At 39.3% G+C, this 23790-nt stretch overlaps 2 protein-coding genes and 2 long non-coding RNA genes across 5 annotated transcripts in view; 2 read left to right on the forward strand and 2 right to left on the reverse strand.

The window, feature by feature from the left end:
* LOC122641130 (indole-3-glycerol phosphate synthase, chloroplastic-like) lies at positions 1-12876 on the forward strand. Its single transcript, XM_043834458.1, has 10 exons — positions 1-160; positions 3883-4143; positions 4234-4410; positions 5845-5919; positions 6049-6093; positions 6191-6355; positions 8951-9029; positions 11857-11939; positions 12092-12160; positions 12594-12876. The coding sequence occupies exons 1-10, from the start codon at positions 17-19 to the stop codon at positions 12675-12677; spliced, it is 1182 nt and encodes a 393-aa protein (XP_043690393.1). The 5' UTR covers positions 1-16; the 3' UTR covers positions 12678-12876.
* Positions 4913-5343, reverse strand: LOC122641137. Its single transcript, XR_006329814.1, has 3 exons — positions 5204-5343; positions 5130-5166; positions 4913-5058 (listed from the first exon to the last, which is right to left on the reverse strand). It is a non-coding gene; the product is annotated as an uncharacterized LOC122641137 (long non-coding RNA).
* Positions 11542-23790, forward strand: part of LOC122641127 (cellulose synthase-like protein E1) — a 19634-nt gene continuing 7385 nt past the window's right edge. Inside the window, exons 1-8 of one of the 2 annotated variants that reach the window (XM_043834455.1) lie at positions 11542-11554; positions 17446-17734; positions 18027-18345; positions 18689-18829; positions 19788-19919; positions 20155-20367; positions 20808-21032; positions 21120-21467. In XM_043834455.1, the coding sequence (XP_043690390.1) occupies positions 17451-17734; positions 18027-18345; positions 18689-18829; positions 19788-19919; positions 20155-20367; positions 20808-21032; positions 21120-21467 (1662 nt within the window). In that variant the 5' untranslated portion in view covers positions 11542-11554; positions 17446-17450. The remainder of the gene's footprint in view (positions 11555-17445; positions 17735-18026; positions 18346-18688; positions 18830-19787; positions 19920-20154; positions 20368-20807; positions 21033-21119; positions 21468-23790) is intronic. The other variant, XM_043834454.1, reaches the window with a different exon arrangement.
* The window catches only part of LOC122641136, an 8924-nt gene continuing 7241 nt past the window's right edge, over positions 22108-23790 (reverse strand). The window contains exon 3 of the long non-coding RNA XR_006329813.1: positions 22108-22222. This is a non-coding gene — a long non-coding RNA (uncharacterized LOC122641136). The remainder of the gene's footprint in view (positions 22223-23790) is intronic.

The raw sequence follows: 23790 nt of genomic DNA on the forward strand, positions 1-23790 counted from the left end.
TCATTATCAGCGCTAAATGGAAGCGACGCTTAGGTTTTCGTTTCCAAACGTTTCTGGCAGTTGCAGGCGAAATTTCATTGGTAGAATGTCTACTATAGGAGGAAATCCAATGGATGGCGGAGCCAAAACTGTTTCTTTACGCGGCATTCGAGCGCAGCAGGTTGGTAATGTTCTTGACTGTTGATATTCCCCAAAAGACTAAACTAGGTTTTGTAATCTTCCATGTGAATTGGAACTTGGTTGTCGAATATCGAGGTAGAGTAATCTTTGTGTTTGGTGGTTGTGTGAATATTTTGGCTGGATTCTATGTGCATTTTTGTGCCTTTTTTTTTTTCCTCTTCTTTTTCAGATATGGTCGAGGAATCGATTGTTTTGCTAGCGTTTGGATCGGGTTTAGCACATACTAATGGGAAAAAAGATAACAGAAATAGTTGTATGTCTTTCGCTGGATTTTGCAGCTTTGTTGATTATTGTAGTTAGGATGACACCCAGGAACGTTAGGCTCTTGGAGCTCCAAAATGAATGCTGACTGCAAGTTTATTTGGCATTCTTTCACTGATCAGAAGCTTAAGTAAATGGGTTGACTGAGAAAGATGAATGTTAAACCATATAGAAACTAGAAATATTATATTGCCTCGGTCATCTCTACAATGGTAGAGATTATATATATACAGCAAGATAGCTTGCCCTAGTTGGCTATACATCTTGTAGTAGGTATCGATTAAAATTGGAAGTGGAATAAAAATAGAACTCTGCATGTGGAACCAGATCCCATATCCATCAACACACACCCTCAAGGGGAAGAGTCGGAATAGCAAATCTTCAATTTGTCACGCATAAACTGAAAAAGAGCAGTTGGTAGCGCCTTGGTGAGAACATCGGCCAGTTGATCGGTAGTTGAGATGAATTGGACGGAAAATTGGCATTTGGCAATCCGATCACGAACAAAGTGAAAATCGATCTTAATGTGTTTCATACAAGCATGATATACGGGATTGGTAGATAAAAATATGCCACGCCAATATTGTCACACCATAGGATAGGCGGGCCACACCAAGGAAAACCGAGTTCCTTGAACAACGATCAAGCCATATGAGTTCTGCAGAAGCGTCAGCTAGGGCCTTGTACACGGATTTAGTGGAGGATCTAGCAACAATTTTTTGTTTTTTTGGAGTTCCAAGAGATAAGATTGGGCCCTGGAAAGATTGCATACCCCCCCAGTAGACTTACGATCGTCACCGTTGCTCGCCCAATCAGCATAAAAAAAAGCTTGTAGAGACATCAATAAAGCGCTCAATAAGGAGACCATGACTGTGAGTATACTTAAGGTAGCAAAGTATACGCTTGGCAAGTATCCAATGATCTTCAGTTGGAGCATGCAAATACTGGCAGGCGTGGTTGACAACAAAGGACACATCAGGGCGGGTAAGGGTGACATACTGTAGAGTGCCAACAATAGAGTGATACTGAGTGGGATTGGCTAGTAGGGCACCCCCTGTAGTTGATGGTTTGAGGGTGGTGGCCATTGGAGTTTGAATAGGCTTATAGTCAACCATGCCTACATGTTGAAGTAGATCACCAATATAGCGAGACTGTGAAAGCAGGATACCCTTCGAATGAGGAAGAGCCTCAATATCAAGGAAAAAATGGAGAGGGCCTAGATCCTTGATGGAAAACTCATCCACCAGTTGACGAAGTAAAGTGGTAATCTGATGAGAATCATTACTGGTAACAAAAATGTCATCCACGTATATTAGAACATAAATAATGTGCGTACCGTTCCTGTTGATGAACAAAGATGGGTCGGTTTGAGATGCCTGAAAACCCAACTATATGAGAAACTAGGATAACCCGTGGAACCAAGCATGTGGGGCCTGCTTGAGACCATACAAGGAACAATGAAGCTTGCACACGTGATGAGGATGGGTGGGGTCCTCAAACCCTGGTAGTTGAACCATGTACACCTCCTTAGAGAGAACATCATGGAGGAAGGCATTATGAACATCAAGTTGATGAACCGGCCAGCCCTGCGAGGTGGCAATAGCAAGAATGGAGCAAACAGTAGTAGGCTTCACAACAGGGGCTAAAGGTCTCTGTGTAATCAATCCCATGTTGTTGGTGGAACCCCTTTGCAACAAGATGCGCTTCATAGCATTCAAGAGAACCATCAACCTTCCTTTTAATACAGTAAACCCACTTGTACCCAACCAGATTCATATTGGCATCACGTGGAACAAGGGACCAGGTGCCGTTGTGAATCAGGGCATTGAACTCATTGGCCATGGCCATGTGCCACTCTGAAAATTTGTTGGCTTGAGAGATCGCTTCAGGGCGTGCAAGGAGAGTGAACACAATGTCTTGAAGATCCTGATGGAGCGCGCGAAAAACATGTTGAAATCTTTAGGAGTGAGGAGCTTGCTGGTGATGGTAAGTTCATCTGCAAGGGATTTGGTATGCTGCAAGAACTGAGAGACCAATTCATCTTGCTTGTGAACCAGTTGCTGAAGGCCAAGATGAAGGGAGAGAATGTGCGTGGAGGAAGCAGGGCGCCTAAAATAGGACAAGAGAGTAACCCAGATGGACTTGCTAGTATCTTTGTTGAAGATGGGCGGCAGAATTTCTTCAGAGAGAGATGCAATAAGGAGACTCATCAGAGTCGCATCTTGTTGTTGCCGAGCTTGAGAAGCATCAGGATCGGTAGGGCAAGGCGTGTAGCCATCAACATATCCCAGTAACCACTGGTCTTTGAGAAAAGGCACAATTTGACCCTTCCAAAGAAGATAATTTTTGGGAGTCAGTTTCAAGGAGAGGAAGTGATGAGCGGAGCTCATGGAGAGATTGGAGGGATGGACGGTGGGGGTAGGAGGGGCGGTGGTGTTGGCTGATTCGGCAGTGATGGACATGATGGTAGAGATGGTGATGGCGGTAGAGAAAGGAGCTGACTAGGTATGGTGGTAATGGGAATGTGATGTTATGAGAAGTGGTGGGTTGTAGAGTAGGGATGAAGGAGATTGGGGGTTGGATTTTGGTATTCGTGGAGGGTAATGGATGGAAATTGTGAGATGGAGAGAGAGAGAGAGAGAGAGAGAGAGAGAGAGAGAATTAGGGAATGATGAGTCCGTGTAATATGGGAGAGGGTAATGATGAGGGCAATATGGGAGAAGAAAATGATGAGGTTGTGGAATGGCAGTACATTATGCCACTGGGAATATTTATGCAACTGGAAATATTGGTGGTGCAGCAAGGTGAGGGCAGAGACTAGTGGTGATACAGCAGCGATCTCAAATTTGAAGACTGATTGTAAAGAGGCAGCGGGCAGTGGCAAACAAGATATGGCAGCGGCAACTCATTGGAGATGCAGCGAGACAAAATGAAATCTAGGAGAAGATGCTCGGTGGAGCTAAATGCTCTGATACTATATATAAACAAGAAATATTTTATTGCCTTGGCCAGCTCTACCATGGTAGATATTATATATATACATCAAGATAGCTTGCCCTAGTCGATTATACAACTGGTAGTAGAAATCGGTTAGAATCGGAAGTGGAATAGAAATAGAACTCTACATGTGGAATAGGAACTGGATTCCATATCCGTCAATAAACCAGATTTGGTAGATGTCAAGTTTAGCATGTAATGAGAGAGGAGCAGTTTTCCTTTTCCCTCTCTTTCATTGTGCTCCTTTAAAGTCATTAATCATAATAAGATAAAGCTAAATACGGATAGCTATACTTCTTTAATATCTGCAAATACTAATTGTGAAATGTAGCTGCAAGAAGACTTAATTTGAGCTATGTTGAGAAATTTTGTGAAAATTCTAACATAGACAATCAAAAAATCACATGATATTACTTCTGACTTTGTCTTTGGTCATTTTTGCAGTCCGAGTCTAATGATTTATCTGCTATGCTTTCTCCCAAAAGTGATTCTGCAGTTGACGCCCTCAAAGTCAAGCAGTTGGATGTGGGAAGTAACCAAGATGAAATAGCTGCCAGCCAGGGTATCAGAATTAGAAGGCGACCACCTAGTAGTGCCCCTTTGCACCATTTGGGCCCATTTGAGTTCCGGATACAGAGTGAGGGCAACACTCCTCAAAACATTCTGGAGGAAATAATATGGAACAAGGACATGGAAGTCTCACAAGCACGTTCAAACTGCACTTTTGGGATCATTTTTATTTTGTATCTCTATTTCTGCAACAGTCTCCCCTAACTTTTCCTCTCCTTCGCCCAGTTAAAAGAGAGAGTGCCTCTGTTGTCGCTGAAGAAAGCTATGGCGAATGCTCCTCCCGTTAGAGACTTTGTTGGGGCGTTGAAGGCATTTCATCTGCGAACTGGATTACCAGCCTTAATAGCTGAAGTGAAGAAGGCTTCTCCAAGCCGAGGTGTATTAAGAGAGGATTTTGATCCGGTATGATGTGCTACATGAGCCTTTTTTCCTAGATTTTGTCTTTGTCATGCTATTCTCCACTTGTGCAACTACGCTTAAACTATATGGAAGTATTCAACTATGTCTTATTCTTTCTTTGAGTACCCATGAAGCTGAAGAAACCTGGTAGAAAAATTGAAGTGTTATGGTGTTACAGTCTTTACTTGAACAGTTCCTTGCATCTCCCATTACCTATATTGTAATGTTGTAAACCGTCACATTGACTCGCCTCATTGTGATGGTCATTGCTTATCTATCCTGAGGATTTTTTCATAGTCTGATCCCCACTCAAACCAGTACATTGTTGTATTATAGTCGTATATGCATTTTGGATCAGTCTAGTTCATCGAAACCATCCCCCATAATGGACAGGTACCTATAGATATGATTGGAGTTCCATCTTATGGGAAGTGCTACAAAGTTGTATATAAAAATACTACTTAAAAGACGTTGGTAAATATGAGAATGAATGACTCCACTGGGCTGTTAATTACATGAAGCTGAACATTGGATTAGATGAGGTGTCCGGGTAATGGGTTATCTCAGATAAGAAATTTGAAACTCAAATCATTAAAAGACGTTGGTAAATATGAGAATGAATGACTCCACTAGGGTGTGGCACTTCTCAGCCTAGCCTGCCTCACCTACTCTAACCCACCAAAGTCCAGCTCGATTTGTAAATCAGTTGATATTGGTTGGACCTTATCGTCTGATTGTTAAATGTGCAGGGCTCTGCAGCTGATGGGTTGGTGATTCCCCTTAAACCGAGCCAAACCCTGCCTAAATCTGCCTAGCATGCCCAATTGTTATGACCAAGTCCACCTAATTGCCTGATTAAAATGCTTTTAATATAATAAAAAACCAAATAATAAAACTTGAGGTTATTTTTTTTCTCTTTTAAACATCTTAATCTTTAGCAGGCTTTTGAACCTCAACCCAACTCAGCTTTAAAAAAGGGCATACCTAGTGCACAGGAATTCCGCACCTGTGGGGTCTGGGGATGGTCATAATGTACACAGCCTTACCCCCATTTCATGGAGAGGCTGTTTGCCGAACTTAACTCAGCTCTATTCAAAGGCATACTTTACCTAACTAAATGAGTCGGCTACATGGATCCTTTTTCATCAATCTACCTCTATTCAAAGCTATACTTTACCTGTCCTAAGCAGGGCTTTTGAAACTGGCAATTATAAATGGGCTGGGCTTGGGTGTGCCTTCCTCATGCTTGTGCCCACATCATAATCAGGTGGTTTGGGGCTGGCCACCTGACCTGAAACCCACATGGTTGCCTTCCTATCTTTTCTGAGTGAAAAGACCTTTGGAACTGACTTTTTGAAACAAACGTTATGTTTCAACTCACTGTGTTTGTTTGGAATCATTCTCTGATTCCATGGTCTTCCCTTGGTCATGAAATAGGTTCAAATAGCCGAAGCTTATGAGAAAGGTGGGGCAGCATGCCTTAGTGTTTTGACAGATGCGAAATACTTCCTGGTAATATTGTCTGTTTGAGATGACTACTGCTAGATTGGTTTTTTTTTTTTTTTTTGGGGGGGGGGGGGGTTGGAATAGTGGGAGGGTGGTTGGGTGGAGTGAGCTGAATACAAGTCACTTGTTTTTCAGGGAAGCTTTGAAAATCTGGAGATCATACGCAATGCTGGAGTAAAGGTTTCCCTCGTTAAATGTCTTCTCTGCTGCTTTATCTGGATCGTTTACGTGTGTGCTTTAAATATTGGTTTCTCTGACTTGGACAAAAAAAAAACAGTGCCCTCTTCTCTGCAAAGAATTCATCATTGACGCCTGGCAAATTTACTATGCTCGAACAAAAGGGGCAGATGCAGTTCTTTTGATGGCCGCTGTGTTGCCTGATCATGACATTGGGTACATGACTAAGATATGCAAAATTCTTGGGTTGGCTGCACTTGTTGAGGTTTGTGGAATTCTTTTCCCTTGTTGTGATTAACTTTATTTTTTTGTTATTGAAATGGTTTTGACTCCACATTTTGTTGATGAAGCGAAGTTGGGTTTTATCTATTCAATACTGAATTCAAACTCTAACTGGCCTTCGGCCTTTAAGTTTAGTTCACTCTTTTGTCCCACTGTATATGGTTCTTCAATATTTCTATTGCTTATATGCTATTACTTGCCAAGTTTTCTCTGGTTGCTTAATTTCAAGGAACCGGGCTTTGATTTTTAAAAATTTTGATTTAGGCCCTTATTCTCAACAACAACTCAGCCTTATCCCAACTAAATGGGGTCAGCTATTTAGGTCCTTATTCTCATCCCTTGAAAATGTGATAATTTCGTGGAAATATTGCAACATGTATGAAATATATGTATATATTCTTTTAAATATAGAAATGATGGAAGCTTTAAAAGAAACTTAGCATAGTTATCAAGGCGTCACCTAGGTGACCGCCTTGGCATCCAAGTGCCTTGACAACTAGTGTCGCCTTGGTTGCCTAGGCGGGCAATTTGGTCACCTTGTTGGTGTCGACTTGCGTCCAGACCCCCTTCAATGCCTTGGGTCGCCTAGACACTGTGACAACTATGAAACTTAAGGGAAACGAACAACTATGAACTAAGTCATGCCTGAGAACCAGTGCATAAGCAAAGGATATGTCAGAAGATTGATTGTGACAAATTTTTGTGATGTTGGGTTCATTACACTTTAATATTGGTGTACAATCATGCTCATTGAGTAAGACTTCACAAGTGTTACATCTTTGACATACAAAGACTAGGCTTGAACTTTGATTAAATCATCATTAAACCTAGGGAAAATATCTACCCCCTCCCCTCTAAGTTTGCCTAATATCAATCCAGTACCCAAGTTTTGAAAAATATCTACCCCCTCCCCTACTTTATAAAGTTACTATCAACCATACCCCAACCGTTAAAAACTACCATTAATTGATGACGTGGACAAGTCCACTTTATCTAAAACCCCAAATTACCCTTAATTTATTTTAATTCCATTTTTACCCCTCCAATCCCAAAATCCCCTTTTTGCATCGTTTCCCCCCAAACCAAAAGGTTTTTTTTTTTATTTATTGTTTTTCTCTCAAAATCAAAACCCATTTTCATCATTTTTCCCCAAAAGCCAAAGCCCTTTTTCATACCTACAACAACAAAAATGAAGAAATAAACAAAGAAGAAGAACAAGCAGGAGAATCATATAACAGGGACAGGCTCGCCTGATTCCCCCAAAGCAGAGTCATCATCGGATCTCCCTGCAACATTGTCTACACGAGCTCCACAAGCAGGAGCTACAGCCCCACCCAAAATTTCCCCTGTAATTCTCGGCCTTGTAGAGTCGCAACTCTGCACTCTATTCTCGGCCTTGCAGAGTCTCAATCAATCCAGGCGCCTTTCGTTCCACTCCAGGAATCAATCCAATCACAACCAGATTACCACTTTCTTGTTGAAACGGAAAAAAATCCATAAAACAATCTTCTTTCTTCAACAGAAAAATGAAGAGGAGCCGATAATGAAAAAACAAAAAGGCGAATGAAGCAAAGCCTAGAAAGTTGTCTGAAACGTCTAGTAATCACTCACAACTTTCACGCACACAGAGACAGAGGAGAGGAAGACGAGTATGGTCTATGGACTTAGATGGATAGAGCGAGACATGCGTTGGATGGGTGGTTTTCTAGATGGATGGATGGATTGAACTAGCAAAGTGGAATTTCACACTTGTTGAGACCTGAATTTTGGATTTTGTAGATCAACAATTATTTACCCATGGCCATATCACTATCTCGGTTGTTCTGCATTCCACTTCACCCCGTGGCATCCAAAACCAACCGCCTCACTGTTTTGGTGGTTGGGTTGGGTGCCACATGGACCCAAGAAGAACACGTCATACAGGATAACTGGATCTTTTCGCATCATCGTAGAGAAGGAACAAGATTACTGGTTCTGGTTTCGCCGGAGAAGAAGACTTGCAGGTGTGACGGTGGTGGTGTTCGCCGGAGAAGAAAGAAAGGGGCTGTTGTGAGGGAGAAGGAAGGCTTTTGGCTTTTGACTCTACATAAAAGGGTAATTTAGTCTTTTCATAAGTAAGGGAGAAAGACATTTGCTTTCAATAGAGATTAAAAAGGGTAATTTTGTCTTTACACATGTTTCTTTAACAGCATTACATATTTAGGGTACGGTTGATAGTAACTTTATAAAGTAGGGGAGGGGGTAGATATTTTTCAAAACTTGGGTACTGGATTGATATTAGGCAAACTTAGAGGGGAGGGGGTAGATATTTTGCCTTAAACCTACTATTCCTTGTTCAGAGAGAGAGAGAGAGTACTGGGTTTCCCTTTAAAAGAGTTGAATTTTTATGTTTCAAAGCATTGTAATTTTATTATTACATCTGCATTTCTTTCATAGTTGTTGTCAATGGAGATGCTGTGTTTCAATTAAAATTTTAACTTAAAGTGCTAAACTTTTTCTCTTGTTGGGGAAAAGAGTTCTTTCTTCTCCGAGGCATTACTCTGAACCATACTAATTTCTTTTATTTTCTTTTGGCAAGGTGCAAAATGAAAGAGAAATGGATCGTGTGTTAAGAATTGAGGGGGTTAAACTTATTGGCATCAACAACCGTGACCTTGGTAATCTTTGCCTCTTGTAGAATTGTCTTATTTTGTGGGATTCCAATTATGTAAGCCCTTTATGGTTGGCTATTTGTTTGATGTGGAGTGCTGATTTGGTCATTGTAACAGCTGCATATGTTAGAGGCATTCTTGATTAGGCACTTCTTTTTTTTTGTGTCCCATCTGAAGTGTGTGGCTCACTGTTCTCACAATAGTTTTCCTACTGCATTTTGGTGTTTGATATTCACATCTGAGGTTAGTTGCTTTGTGGATCTATTTATAGCACCTAACATTCGTGAGCTATGTTTACACCTTTGGTTAGAGGCTTCTCCATTACATTTTATCTCGTGTTTCTTTTATTTTTTCTTCTTATGGGTGGCCATCTGTCGATGGGTTTTGTACTTTATCTTTTCTTTGTTGATTGTTTCTAAATAGATTAAAAAAAAAACTGTTATGTTTCTCTCACACGTTGAAACTTTCCTTTGTCCCACAAAGATATGTATCTAAGTTAGTAGGTATAAATTCTCCTGGATAGGTCCAGTGAGATTTTGCATGCATGTGTTCCTCTAGGTTCAGGTCATACAGGATTACCACTAGCTTTAATGGAAGTATAGGGACCATCTTACAAGGTATTCTAGCTTTACCATATTTTTGTTCATGGCCTTCTGCCTAATTTTAGAAAACAGATTATCCAACTATCTAACTAATCTTTAAATACATTGGCGCAACGGTTAAGTTGCACTATTCCAACCATCAGGTTGTGGGTTCAAAACTTGGAAACAGCCTCTCTGCGAAGCAGGGGTAAGGTTGCATACATTTGCCCCTCCTATACCCTGCAGTAGTGGGAGCCTCGTGCACAGGGATGCTCCTATTATCCAACTATCTTACTAATCTTTAAATACCATTCAATGCTCTGTAATAGCATGTGACAAGTATGCAAAGCAAGGAACTTGGGGTTGACTGTTTCTATGACTTGGATTAGTTTTGTCACAAGTCAAGAATAGTCGTAATATTCCTGAATCTAAAATTAATTTAATATTACCATTACAAATGTTACATGAATTTATATGGTGAATACAGAGGAAATGAAAGATTGTGACTTCTCAAGAATTGTTATCTTGATGTAGAACCTGAAGTGTCCTAGGTTTTTTGTGGTAGCTTAGAGTTTGTAATAACAGGATAGGGTCAAATAGTGGGTTGTTAAGGGACATTCAAGAACTCCCTATACATTATGCAAGTTCGGTTTTGGCTTGTAAGCTTCTGTTCTGGTATTCCACTCTTGGTTGATGGTTATGGGATATGGAGGTTTGCAGTTATCAGTAAGGAATGAGGTCGTCTCTTATTGTGTTGAGACACCAGGGCAATGGAATGTTCTTGACATAGACATAAGTTGTGTAAGAAAGCCGCAACTTGAACATGATGTGACATGTTTAATAATTCGAGTCATGTTCAATTAGTGCAACATGACATACAAATGATAATAAAAAGCACGAAACAAGTACAAGAAAAACGACAAAAAACAGAATCTAGCATTCAGAAGTGCCAGTAGTAATTTAACTGAATTATTGTCATAAAGTAATAAGGTAATAAATTGGTTGGAGGGTTCACTTTCGGTTTTTTCAGTTTCAGCCCAAAATGACCTGTTCACTTAGTGTCTGTTTTGAGTTAGACTGAAATTGGCTGAACAGGGATTTAGCTGGTTGTGTTCTTGTTGGGTTGACAATTTGAATCAGTACTGTATTTGTGTGTGTGTGTGTGAGAGAGAGAGAGAGAGAGAGAGATTGTTACCCTAATACCTTGTAAGTTATTCTAGTCTTCTTTTTTCTTTTTTGAGGATAACCTTTTAGACAATGTTATTGATCAGTATGCACCTGTAAGACTTGGATGAGCCTAGAAAACTAGTCCAAATTTCCAAGTTATGCATGGATCCTCTAGGACATTCTCAAGTTGAATCTAGCCATATTTAGGGCTTGTCTGGTCATTATGACACTTGACTAAGTTGACTTAAAACCTGACTTGGCTTGGTGATGCACCCAAGTCAAAGCCCATTGTTCCACCATGTTGTGATGTATGTTAGCTGTATATTTAATACTCATGTCCTTTTATGCACTTTTTTTTTTCCGGTCATTGTTTATCATTCATATTGCAGAGGATATGAAAATACTTTTCTGCATACTATTGTGCATGGATGGGAGAATCAAGTCTTGAATAATAAAAGGCAAAGGTTTTCTTTGTGGTCCATGGAGAGAAGCTTGCCTTCATGGTTCATTTGCTCCCATGTGGCAGTTGGCACTCAAATTTTTCATGTTGTCCATATCATGATCTGTGGTTCTAGACTTCTAGTAAGTCTGAGCCCATTCTTATTTTCCTACTATTGATATACATTGTTGTGTTCCCTTCTTAACTGCTTGAGCTTTTGGAATACGCGGTTGTAACATAGGATCAAAGTGAGGAGGTTGCGTGTTTGATCCCTGGTAGGTGCAGGAGAGTATGTTGTGTCCTGTACCCTCAGTGCCACGTGTTGGTGTTACGTGCAGAGCCGTGTGTGTGGGCCTGCATATACAGATGGTGTTGATAAACATTGTTGTGTTCCCTTTCTAACAGCTCGAATTTTTGGGATAAGTGGTTGTATCATCTATGAATACCCAACACCTGGAAACATGGCTAATCCAAGGATGAGCTTCCCATCCAATGGTTGGTGATACCATTCAAGCCCTCCACATGGCTCAAAAGGGAGGGGGGGGGGACCATGGAGGGAAGCCTTTCTCCACAGGGCTGTGAGAAGTCATGTTCCCCAAATAATATGTGGTCTCAAAATAATACATCAGTTCTGGGTTACCTGCAGAAACATTTGAGGTTGATATTAGTAATACAAGGAAGCTTCTCGAGGGAGAATGTGGCCAAGTGATCCAAGAAAAGGACATGATTGTAAGTGATTTTTTCACTTATTTAATTTTTATCTAGTGGGGCTATATTTTTCATCAGATTTATATTTCTTTCCTTTATTTTGGGTCTTAGGGGGGAGGGTGTTACGTTGTATTTTCTTGTTGTACGTGTATGAAATTTACTCTTCTCTTCAGGTGGTTGCGGAATCGGGTTTGTTTACTCCAGATGACATAGCTTATGTACAGAAAACTGGAGTTAAAGCGGTAAGCCTTGCAAAATTTTAGATGCCTATAAATATTCTAATATGTTTCTTTTAATACTATTGCTCTAGTGCATTAGTTTCATATTTTATGTAAAAAGATATTCTTTTGCCACTAATGACAATCTTTAATACCTAAAAACTTGGCATGCTTGTCTTTAGATGAGTGAAATATCTTTGGATCAAGGCATGCCATCTTTGCCTATGATCCACATAAGTGATGTTGCCTGACACATATCAAGTATGGGGAGTGAATTTGCTCGCATGAGTGGGGAAATAATCCCCTTGTTCTTTTCATGCCTTAGATATCTGTTCAACTCAAAGATGCATGCATATGTTTGAAGGCATGCTGTGCATTTTTGTGGTGTCCAAATTTGTGACAGATGCTCGTGTTTGTACTTGTTCTAAGGTGAAAATATTTTGCTTTTGCCTTGTAGATTTTGGTTGGTGAGTCCATTGTGAAACAAAGTGATCCGAAGAGAGGAATTATGCAGCTGTTTGGTAAAGATATTTCTTCCTGAGTCGTGAGGTTTCTGTCCCCACTTTTTCTTTATTTCTCCTTTCCAATTTTCCTTCAAGCCTGTACAAATGGATTAAGTTGTTGTATACTTTATAGATAATTATATAGGAGAATAGTCGAAAAGCAAACCTAAAAGCCTGCTTCTACTTATCCTTTTCAAGTTGAAGGCAATTAACCACTCATGATGATTGAATTCATTATATAGTTTTAAGGGGTGTCTATGCTGGTTAGTGAAAATACATCTGGGGTTGGAAGTTGGAACTGTCAATATAATGGCATTATCATGCAATTAAGAGCCAGAAGGTGGGAATTCCCTTTGTACATGTAACCTTTTAATCATGGACTCAGTTGTGTGCAACAATATCAAGTGGTTTTGTCCAGCCAGATGAGCCACAGAATAGGTTATCCTTCGATCATATGGACAGAACGTTGTTGAAGAAGATGAATATCCCAAATGAGCATTACTATCTGATGAACAAATTCAAGCTAATGCATCTGATGGGTAGTAATGTATTCTTTAGGGACATGCACCGTTGTCACTCGTGTTTTAGGTGTCCAGCATGGGTGGAGGATGTGTTCAGTTCTTTAGTCTTACCCTGCTTCTTCAGACTGAGTCATCGTACTCTCTCTCTCTCCCAATGGATGTGAGTTCATTCACTTCTGCGACGCCTTCATCGATACTGTAGACTTTATGTAACCTTCATCTCAAACAAGTCTGTTTATTTTCTACTTTAGCCTCTCTGCTTCTTATTACATCTTAATTAAATTGCTTTTACCTTGCACCCTTTATCTACCTAGGCTGTGTTTGGTATGCATTCTTGGAATGCATTTCAAGTCAATAATGCATACTAAGATGATAATTTTCACTGTTTTTATCATCTCAGAATGCATTATCTACCTAGAATGCATCCCAAGAATGCATCCCAAGAATGCATACCAAACAGTCTTAATTTCTTCATTTGATTTTCTTTCTTGTCGTTTATATTTAGGATTGAAATAATTGTACAATCGTGAAGAATTTAATGCACTTCTGTCAGAAACAAAGCAAGTGAGTTGAATTGATGACTCTTCCATCACCTGGATTCAGTCACTCGAAATACAAATCCATTACAATTAGGCTGACGGTTCAAACTATTATTTTTTTTAGGGTTTTTGACAAATGCCCCCCTAAAAATGCCCATTTGTCCAAATGCCTCCTTACAGTTTTTCTAATTGTAAATTTCCCTTTACTTTCAAAACATTGTAGCATTTTGATCCAATCCGTTAGAATGGAACGTCATGTGCAAACTGGCTGGACTTTTTTTTACCATTCTACCCTTAATAGGGTAGAATGACCAACTTGCCCTCACTAACACTCAACCCTGCAACTCATCTTCCAAATCCTAGCTATCTATCTCCACTGTAATCCATGGCCAGAAACCCTTCTTCCCTAAATCGATTGGTCTCCTGCTATGTTCTAAGCTCCCATCTAGTTTCCTGTTCTGTTTAAATCTTCTCTTTGTGATTGTTTGGTTATTTTTCTGTAATTAAATATGAAAAGATTGAGATCCTATGTTGAACCATGCTCGTGCGTCTTTTCATATGGAAAGTGTCGTTTGTGTCCACCCATAAATGAGGGGTATCCGTGTTGGTCTCTCTACCGAACAGTTCGAGCTAACTCTCTTTGTGTAGTCTTTACTGGGCTCAATAAGTGATGATGATTGGCGACCTAACAGGAGAAGGAAAGCAACAAAAGGAGGAGAAATAATTATCCTAGTCATGAATTAATTTAAAAAAAAAAAGTGATAGCGAGTAGACCATTTGGACCTCGGACAACCAATGGATTAGAATCTTTTATCTTGGGACTGGCAGACAATGAAAAAACCTATCTTGACTAGCACTCTGCACTACAGTCACTATCGTAGTAGATCTGCAGATCTTACCCCTTGTTTAGGGTTGCCCATTGAGGAGGGAAGAAGACGTAGATGAAAGATATGGATTTAATTCATGGGGATTTATATAATAGGGAAAATCTTATTGTAAACGAACCAGGTTTGGTTTTCGTTCCGAAATTCAGTTCTATACGGTTCTTACATCGTTTGGTTTCGGTTCTTGTACTCGGTCTATAGAGAAAAAAAACGCTACTTGAGCACGTTCGGTGCACTATCTCTATGTCTGGATATAGGGGTGCACAAAATGACCAGCGCACTCAATGGAAAGATGGAAAATCCCGAGGGTGTGATGGTCATTTTGCATGCCCGTACGTTTGGGCATAGGGGTAGTGCACCGCACACGCCCAGATAAGGTTCTCTTTCTCATAATACTAACATTAGTAATATATACTATAATCTATTAGTATTATAATATACTAATATCCTTATTATACTAGTATCCAAATTTGGTTCGTTTCAATTTCTATGCGAGACCTGGAATCGAATTGAGAACCAAATCGGTGCTACACCCAATACTCAAACCTTATCGAATTTTATTCGATTAAGTTCAATTTAGCTTATTCAGTCCGATTTCGATTTGAATTTGACACCCTATCGAGGTAAAATTACATTCAATCCAAAGTGTTTAAATATTCAATTCCATGGGTAGAACCGTAGAACATAAAGATTAATATGAATATTCATATTCTTTTTTTTTTTTTGATAAGGGAATATTCATATTCAACTTGTAGGGTTTTTTTTTTTTTTTTTTTTAGTAAAAAACTTGTAGGTCATACGAGGCTAAAGAGATTTTTTTGTTTTATGAGGTTGAAAGGTCAAAGAGATCCACATTATTATATATTAATGATTGATAATAAATAGGGAAAATTGTTCAGATCTATTAGATAAAAAAATTAATTGCAATATAAGTAAGTTTAAAATTTATTTTACAGCCATTAATTTCAATTTTAAAAGTATTTACTTAAACCCTGTAGTTAGTTACTACTCATGAGTTCATGATTGAACTTCCTAAAATACCCTAATCCTTCATCTTTTTTCTCCTATTTTATTTTATTGTATTTTTATTTTTATTTAATTCTTTCATTTTTTATCAATTTGACCCACCACCACCTCCTCTTCCTCCTCTCTTTCTTCTTCTTTCTCTCCGTGCAAGGCTGGCAGCATCCCACCGTTGCAACCCTGCAACTCCACCCCCACCTGTAACCCGCCCCACCATGCTCACATCAACCCCCAGTCCCCCACCCCATGACCTGTTGAATCCTTCTCTCTAATTCCCTTTATCCTCCCAAAAATTACTGGAACATTCTCATCATTACTATCAAGATTTCTCATAAAATTTTCTTCCCTCAATACCTAACCATCCCGGCCAGTACTAAAGCGGAGTTAGTTGTGGTGTCAGTGAGAAGGTAGGAAGGATTGGTCCGTGACAGAACTTGGCGTAGACGAGGAGGAGAAAAATCAACGAGAACATTATGGAGAAGATTCCAATGACGACAACGAGGCTTGGTCAGAACCCATTAACCATGTTGTCGTTGTAGTTGAAGCTTCAGCATCGTTGAAGATGAAGAAGAAAGATGAAGATGGGTCTCCCTGTGATACGAAAATAATATATATGCTTATTTTTTATGACTTTGTAGGGGCTTTGGGGTAGATTTTCCCTATTAGTGATAGAGCTCTTTGTTTATTGCCCCCTGTATTCAATTATTTTTTGGGATTTTCTAATAAAATCGTAGGGTTGATCCGGGTCCCAGATAATATTCGGGTCAAAAAAAAAAAAAAAAAATAAAGAAAAAAGGATTCAAGATGATGATGGTGGTGGTGATCGAAACCAGATTACGCATAGCGATTCGCGAAGTGAAGGAACAAACTTCGCTGAAATGCTCTAACATAAATTGCGAAAAACGTATCGCCAGGGAATTATTTCTAATAGCACAATTAGTAGAGAATTTGAAAAGCTTTGGGTTTTGACGTTTTGTATTTGCAGCCCGACTAATACCATAATAATCAACATTTTATTGTAATATTAACAATAAAGCACTAGAAACATCGAATTCCGAATAGGGCGGCATTGAAGTGAGAGGGGAGAGTGAGAACGGGAGAGGGAGGAGGTGTTATAGGTGGGGGGTGGAGTTGCAGGTTGCAGCGGTGGGATGCTGCAGCCTTGTGCGGAGAAGAAAGAAAGAAAAAGGAAGAGAGGAGGAATAGGAGGAGGTGGTGGTGGGTCCTTCATGTTAATTAATTAATTAATTAATTAAATAAAAATGTGAAAAAAAGAGAAGAAAGAAGAAATAAAAAACGGAGAGAGAAGATGAAGTGTTAGGGTATTTTTGGAAGTTCAATCATGTTTTTTCATGGAATGCAAGAGTAGTAACTAACTCCGGGGTTTAAGTAAATCTTTTTAAAATTGAAACTAGTAGATGTAAAACAATTTTTAAGCCTTCTTATCTTGTAATTATTTTTCTTATCCAGTAGATCTGGACAATTTTCCCTAATAAATATTTACATATGAAGAGTTAGATTGCAGTCATTGAATGAAAGTGAAGAAATTTTGTGTGTTCGTTGTCAGTCAAATCAATTATATATTCATGTCCTTCCAAAAAAATACTGTTTCTATGCGGAAGAAGTTTGTGGACTAAATCCATTTGTGTTCGTTAAAGATTGCAGAGTTGCGTTCATAGGGGAATTTTCTTCATGGTCTCTGGTTAAGTCTCAGTTGCTTGTTCAATTGAGAGAGAGAGAGATGGCCAAGTCTCAGCTGCTTGATCAATTGAAAGATGGCCAAATCTCATTTGCTTGATCAATTGTGCATGAGAGAGAGAGAGAGAGAGAGAGAGAGAGAGAGCATGGCGACGGCAAAGGGTGGGTATCTTCCACTCTTCGAAACGAAGGAAGCAAAGGGTCGAGTGGCTTATCTAGTGTTTGCTTTGTCTACACTTGTGGCCATTTGTATGATTTTGGTGTACAGAGTAAGGCATGTCCCAACTGGAGAAGGAGGGCAGGGTGGAAGATGGGTTTGGATTGGACTGTTTGTTGCAGAACTCTGGCTCTCTCTCGCATGGCTCCTCCGTCAATCTCTTCGATGGAACCCTGTCTATCGCTACACCTTCAAGGACAGGCTCTCCCACAGGTATAATAACTACCCGCCGTTCGGATTTGGGTCCTCTGTAGCGACATGATGTGTAGCCATCATCTGATGGCCTGCAGTGCTTGGGCATGCAACCCAACACATAGACGAGGAGTTGGGCTGCGTGCCCAAACACTGTAGACCCTTAAATGTGCGCTACAGAGGAACCAACGCCTTTCATTTCAACTTAATTCGATCTACTAAATAATCTCTTTACAGTAAATGTAACTGCCAGTAATTAATATTTTGGGTCTCTTCTATTATATTATATTATATATATAACACAACACAACAGGTACGAGAGGGAATTGCCGGTGGTGGATATATTTGTATGCACAGCGGACCCAAAGGTGGAGCCACCAATAATGGTGATAAACACTGTGTTATCGGTCATGGCCTATGATTATCCGCCGGAGAAGCTCAGCGTTTATCTTTCGGACGATGGTGGGTCTGAGTTGATGTTCTACGCAATGCTAGAGGCCTCTCTCTTCTCTAAGCATTGGCTCCCCTTCTGCAAGCAATTCAAAGTGGAGCCTCCTTCCCCTTCAGCTTTTTTCTCCGGTCACTCTGACCCTCTTCATCCTCACATGGACAATCACTATTCTTCCATTAAGGTCAGCTATAACTTTGCTATGTTCAATGTCCTTTTAAACAGAAAAGGACAACTCATAAATTGAAAACAAGTAGGTTTGACTTTGTTTTACGGGCAAGAGATTACTACCTGGTCAATAGCTCCTATACCAGCACATGGGCTAATAGAGCCTGGGGTGGTAATTCTAGACACATGAGTGTATGGGTATAAATTGATCAGACAGTGTTCTTTTTCTCTTGTTTCAATTCATATTTACTTTGTCCTGTAAAACTATTTGTTTTGTTATTTTTTTTTATATCGCAGATCTAGGAAATTGCTGGCCCCTAAATTATACGTTTGCTTATTCTTCTAATTTTGAATGGTAGAAATTGTACAAAGACATGGAGAATCGGATCAAAATTGTGATAGAGCTCGGTCGAGCTCCAGAAGAAATCCGCAAGGAGAACAAAGGTTTTCTTGAGTGGGATACAGTTTATGGTCCACGTGATCACCAAACCATTCTTCAGGTAACGTTACATTATGCCATGGTCCACCTTTTAGTCAACAAGCTAGCTAGGTGGTGAAGTGAGAAGTTGTAACTTGTAACTTTCTTTTGTTTTCCGTTTATCTTATTTTTAAAAATTATTTAAGTTAAAAATAAAAAATAATTTTCAAAAGAATTTGAAAGTGACTTATAAGTATATCATTTTTGAGGTTTGTCATTGTTCATTGAAATGTCGGGATTTACCTTCATTGAAAAAAAGAAGTGAATTATTTAAAAAAAGCAAATAAACATAAGATTACTTCTTTTTCACCAATCTTGGTTATAACAAGAATTTTCCTTTATATACACAAGGTTGCCTTTTGATTCCCCGTTATCTACTTCCCAAAAGTTCTTCAAGTTATGTGCAAATTTAAAAAGTTGTTTTTTTTTTTTAAATAATTTAAAGTAAACTTGCTATTGTCCTTGTCTTGCATACATTCTAATTACACATGTGAAAAGGATTTTGACTTCAGAAGAAGTGTAATATACGAAGGGGGCAAAAGAAAGAGTACAAATTATTTGACATTATAAGGGGTGTTAATAACAAAATATCATATGTATAATCGGAAAAAGAATGCAAATTATTTGACGATTTAAGGGGTGTTAATAAGAAATTTTCACATGGGAAAAGGCTGGGCATACTGAAAGCTAGTACCTATTGTGTCTATCCCTCTCTTCCCCCCTTTGAAATGACCACCTTACCCCTCCTGTTATCCTGTATGTTACCTCATTCCGCACCCTATTGGTATCGCTCACTAGTTTATTGCACACGGGCAGTGTTCGTATCCCTCTCCCATATCATATATATAACTTGAGATTTAGAAACTTGAACCAAATTTTATTTTTATTTTTATTTTTATTTTTATTTTTTGAGATTCTGTAGTCTTTGATTTATATTGGGTGATGGTGATGATATGTTATTAAGTTTTTGGTCTTATTAGGTATTAATTGATGGAAGAGACCCAAATGCTGTGGATATGGAAGGACAACCATTACCAACCCTGGTATACATGGCCCGTGAGAAGAGACCCCAATACCATCATAACTTCAAGGCTGGAGCTATGAATTCGCTGGTAAATTAACCATTAATTAGCTAGAAACAAACCCTTATTCTCAATTACATTTATTAGTATCGCATGCTATCCGGTGACTCTTCACGTACGTGAACGATTCACAGCCATTCAAATGGAATATTCTCACAGATTGAATTCCATCTGAACGGCTGTAAGTCGTTCACGCATGTGAAGATTCCCCGCTCACTACACATAGAGCAGCTCTCATTTAATTTTGATGTCACTGAAAATACAGATAAGAGTGTCTTCGAAGATAAGCAATGCCCCAATAATTCTAAATGTCGACTGTGATATGTACTCAAACAATTTGGATTCGGTGAGAGATGCCCTTTGTTTTTTCATGGATGACGAGAAGGGCCATGAGATTGCTTATGTACAGTATCCACAAAACTTCTACAACATCATTAAGAATGATCTCTATGGCAGTTTTCTCAGAACAAATTTTGAGGTAGGTCATATTGGCATTTGGTACATACACGTTTATCTATTGAGGTAATAATCCCACATCGGCTGTGGGTGATCCGACTATCAATTATAAGAACCACAAGAGGCCATCCCATCGATGATGGGCTCTGCTCCATCCGGATCTTTATTTTCTCCATTTATCTGTCCCTCCATTTCCTCTCATAGGGGAGCGGAAATGACCACCCTACCCCCTGCCCGAACACACTGCCCGGGTGGGGTCCACTCCCCCCTACTACATGAAATGGAGGAAATGGAGAGACAGCTAAATCAATAATTTTCCGTTCCACCCACGAAGACAGAACCCAGAAGAGGCCTGCACGTAAAGGGGAGTATTGAGGTAATAATCCCACATCGGCTGTGGGTGAAAAAAGTTTGTCTCTTATATTAAATCTTAACTTATTCTTGGAATGTTTGGTTATGAAGGTGGAGCTCTATGGTATGGATGACTGTGGAGGGCCTCTCTACATTGGAAGTGGGTGCTTTCACAGGAGAGATATCCTGTGTGGTAGGAAATACACTGAGGATTACCAGAGAGAGTGGAAAACAGAGAATGATAGAATTGCTGGAGAAAGTTTGATTGAATTAATAGAGAGAATAAAGGGACTTGCGGATTGTAGTTATGATGATAACAGTCAATGGGGAAAACAGGTATCTCTCTCTCTCTCTCTCTCATGCATAAACTTGTGTTTTCCTCAGATGACTGATGGGTTCCTTGAATATATTGTGGATTTGCAGATTGGAGTGAAGTATGGTTGTCCAGTTGAAGATGTGATAACTGGGTTGACAATTAAATGTAGGGGATGGAAATCAGTGTATTTCTATCCAACACAGAAGGCCTTCCTTGGTGTTGCTCCTGTTACGTTGGATCAGATGCTTGTGCAACACAAAAGATGGTCTGAAGGTCACCTTCAAATTTTTCTTTCAAGGGACTGTCCCTTGTGGCAAGGCCATGGAAGGATCAATCCTGGACTTCAAATGGCATATTCTTACTACAACTTGTGGGCTACTTATGGCCCTCCAACACTATATTACATTGTCATCCCTTCACTTTGTCTCCTTAAAGGCATTCCTCTCTTCCCAAAGGTACTCTCTCTCTCTCCCTGACCCTTTTTTGGGAGTCGTTTATCCAGTAATTTTGTACTTTCGAGGATTAGGGTTTCTCTATATTGTAACACGGTAAAATACACTATATATAGTATGCCATCTCATAAGGAGGAGTGAGTGAAGATTTTGTACTTTCTTCACCAGAATAGTGGAAGGTTATATAATCGCTTGGCCGTAGACGTAACTCATCTTGGAAGAATCACATTAATCTGTGTTCAGTGTGTCATATTTTTTTTTATTTTATTAATCGTTGTTCTGCTACGTTGTTAATTCCTAACACTTTGTTGGTGATTCAAACAATATAAATTCTTACTACACATAAGATCTCTATTTCTTCTTGTTCTTACCATTAAGAATTTTTTTTTTTCAGATTTCAAGCCCATGGTTCCTGCCTTTTGCATATTTGATCATTGCCAGCTCCGCATATAGCTTAGGAGAGTTCTTATGGACTGGTGGATCAATCCAAGGTTGGTGGAATGAGAAAAGGATATTGATCTACAGAAAGATAGCTTCCTACAACTTTGCCATTATAGAAACAATGCTAAAGGTATTAGGGTTTACTAAGTCGGCATTTGCAATCACAGCTAAGGTGGCTGACGATGATGTGATGAAGAGATATGAGCAAGAGATCATGGAGTTTGGAACCAATTCTCCCATGCATAGCATTCTAACAACAGTTGCTTTGCTCAACTTGTTTAGTTTGATTGGAGGGATGAAGAGATTGATCATGGGCCCTGCAGTTACTGAAATTTTTGATAGTTTAAGCTTGCAAATCTATTTGTGTGCACTTGTGGTAGCCATCAATCTTCCAGTCTACCAAGGCCTCTTCTTTCGCAAGGACAATGGCCGCATACTTTTCTCTCTCATGTCGAGATCAATTGTTCTTGCTTTAATAGTCAGTATACTACCTATGTACTAGTTTGTAGACGCAATATATCACCTTATACTGGAATTTTACCGAAATACCTATATAGTCCTTAACTATATGTAGCGAGGGTTCTTTCTCTGTAACACACAATCTGAGAGAGGCGTGAGGACAACCAAACACCCGACATTGGTGTAGTTGATTGATCACTTCCATACATATAAAAGAAGGGAACTAGTCTAATTCTTTTTACTATATAGAGAAGAGGAGGAACTAGGTAGGCTAGGATAGAGATGGAATTTTCTCTCTTTGGCACATCTCACTCAGAGAGAGAGAGAGTCTGAACTTTAAAGGGTGTAAAAGATAGGTTGGGCAAGGAGCAGTACATAGGGCAAAGATGGGGGCAGAGGGTAAAGGGGGAAAAGGCCGGGGTGTGGATGCAGGGTGAGCGGGTGAGGGCATGGTGAGAGAGAGAGAGAGAGAGAGAGAGAGAGAGAGAGAGAGAGAGAGAGGGGGAAGAAGAGAAAGGTAGGATAAAACTGGCTAATAAAGGAATTCCAAACATAATAATTGAAAGGACTAAGTTTTCCTTTAGCCACGATCAAAAGAGAATTCCTAGGCCACTGGATGGGCAAGAGAAGGTATCGTGCTCAACCTGGGAGTATGGAAGAGACCTAGTGTTGTGGATATGGAAGGACACCCATTGCCAACTCTGGGTAATACATGGCCCCTGAGAAGAGACCCAAATACCATCATAACTTCAAGGTTGAAGCTATGAATGCGCTGGTACGTTAACTAGTATATATAAACCTTTCTTAAATCATTCGTTAATATTACAATGCATGATACTTGGCTTTTGTATTCTCATTCAATGTTAAGAATGCATTCCAATAATACATACCAAACACAGCCTAATTAATATTACAAAGTTTTTTTTTTTTTTTTTTTTAATTTTTTTAATTTCATTATCCGTTGTTTTTATGCATGTAATGAAATTCAAATAAGGGTGTCTTCAAAAATAAGCAATGGTCCAATTATTCTCAATGCCGATTTGTGATCAATATGTACTCAAATAATTTAGATTTAGTGAGAAATGCCCTTTGTTTTTACATGGACGAGGAGAAAGGCCATGAGATTGCTTTTGTACAATATCCACAGTGTTTCCACAATATCACTAAGAATGATCTCTATGGAAATTCCTTTAAACCAATTCTTGAGGTAGGTATTAGCGTTTAGCAAGTATTCATCAAGGCTATGTTTGGTTGCATACGAAATTAAAGGGAAGGGAAGAGAAGTTTTTTAAACTTAAAAAAGAAATTTTCATAATCATTATCCCATGTGATTAAACTACTAAAATTTCTTACCATATTTAGTAATGATACATTTTAGATGTAATTTTTATTTTAGTTTTTTAAATTAAAGGGAAATGGATGCAAA

This window comes from Telopea speciosissima, chromosome 9, assembly GCF_018873765.1.
Source record: "Telopea speciosissima isolate NSW1024214 ecotype Mountain lineage chromosome 9, Tspe_v1, whole genome shotgun sequence".
Taxonomy (NCBI): Eukaryota; Viridiplantae; Streptophyta; class Magnoliopsida; order Proteales; family Proteaceae; genus Telopea; species Telopea speciosissima.

Bases quoted from the DNA above. Each gene is read 5' to 3' on its own strand.
- LOC122641130 (XM_043834458.1), top strand. From the start codon at position 17: ATGGAAGCGACGCTTAGGTTTTCGTTTCCAAACGTTTCTGGCAGTTGC. The intron at 6,094-6,190 runs GTTTCCCTCGTT...AAAAAAAAACAG, and splicing joins TACGCAATGCTGGAGTAAAG to TGCCCTCTTCTCTGCAAAGA. The intron at 12,161-12,593 runs GTAAGCCTTGCA...TTTGCCTTGTAG, and splicing joins AGAAAACTGGAGTTAAAGCG to ATTTTGGTTGGTGAGTCCAT.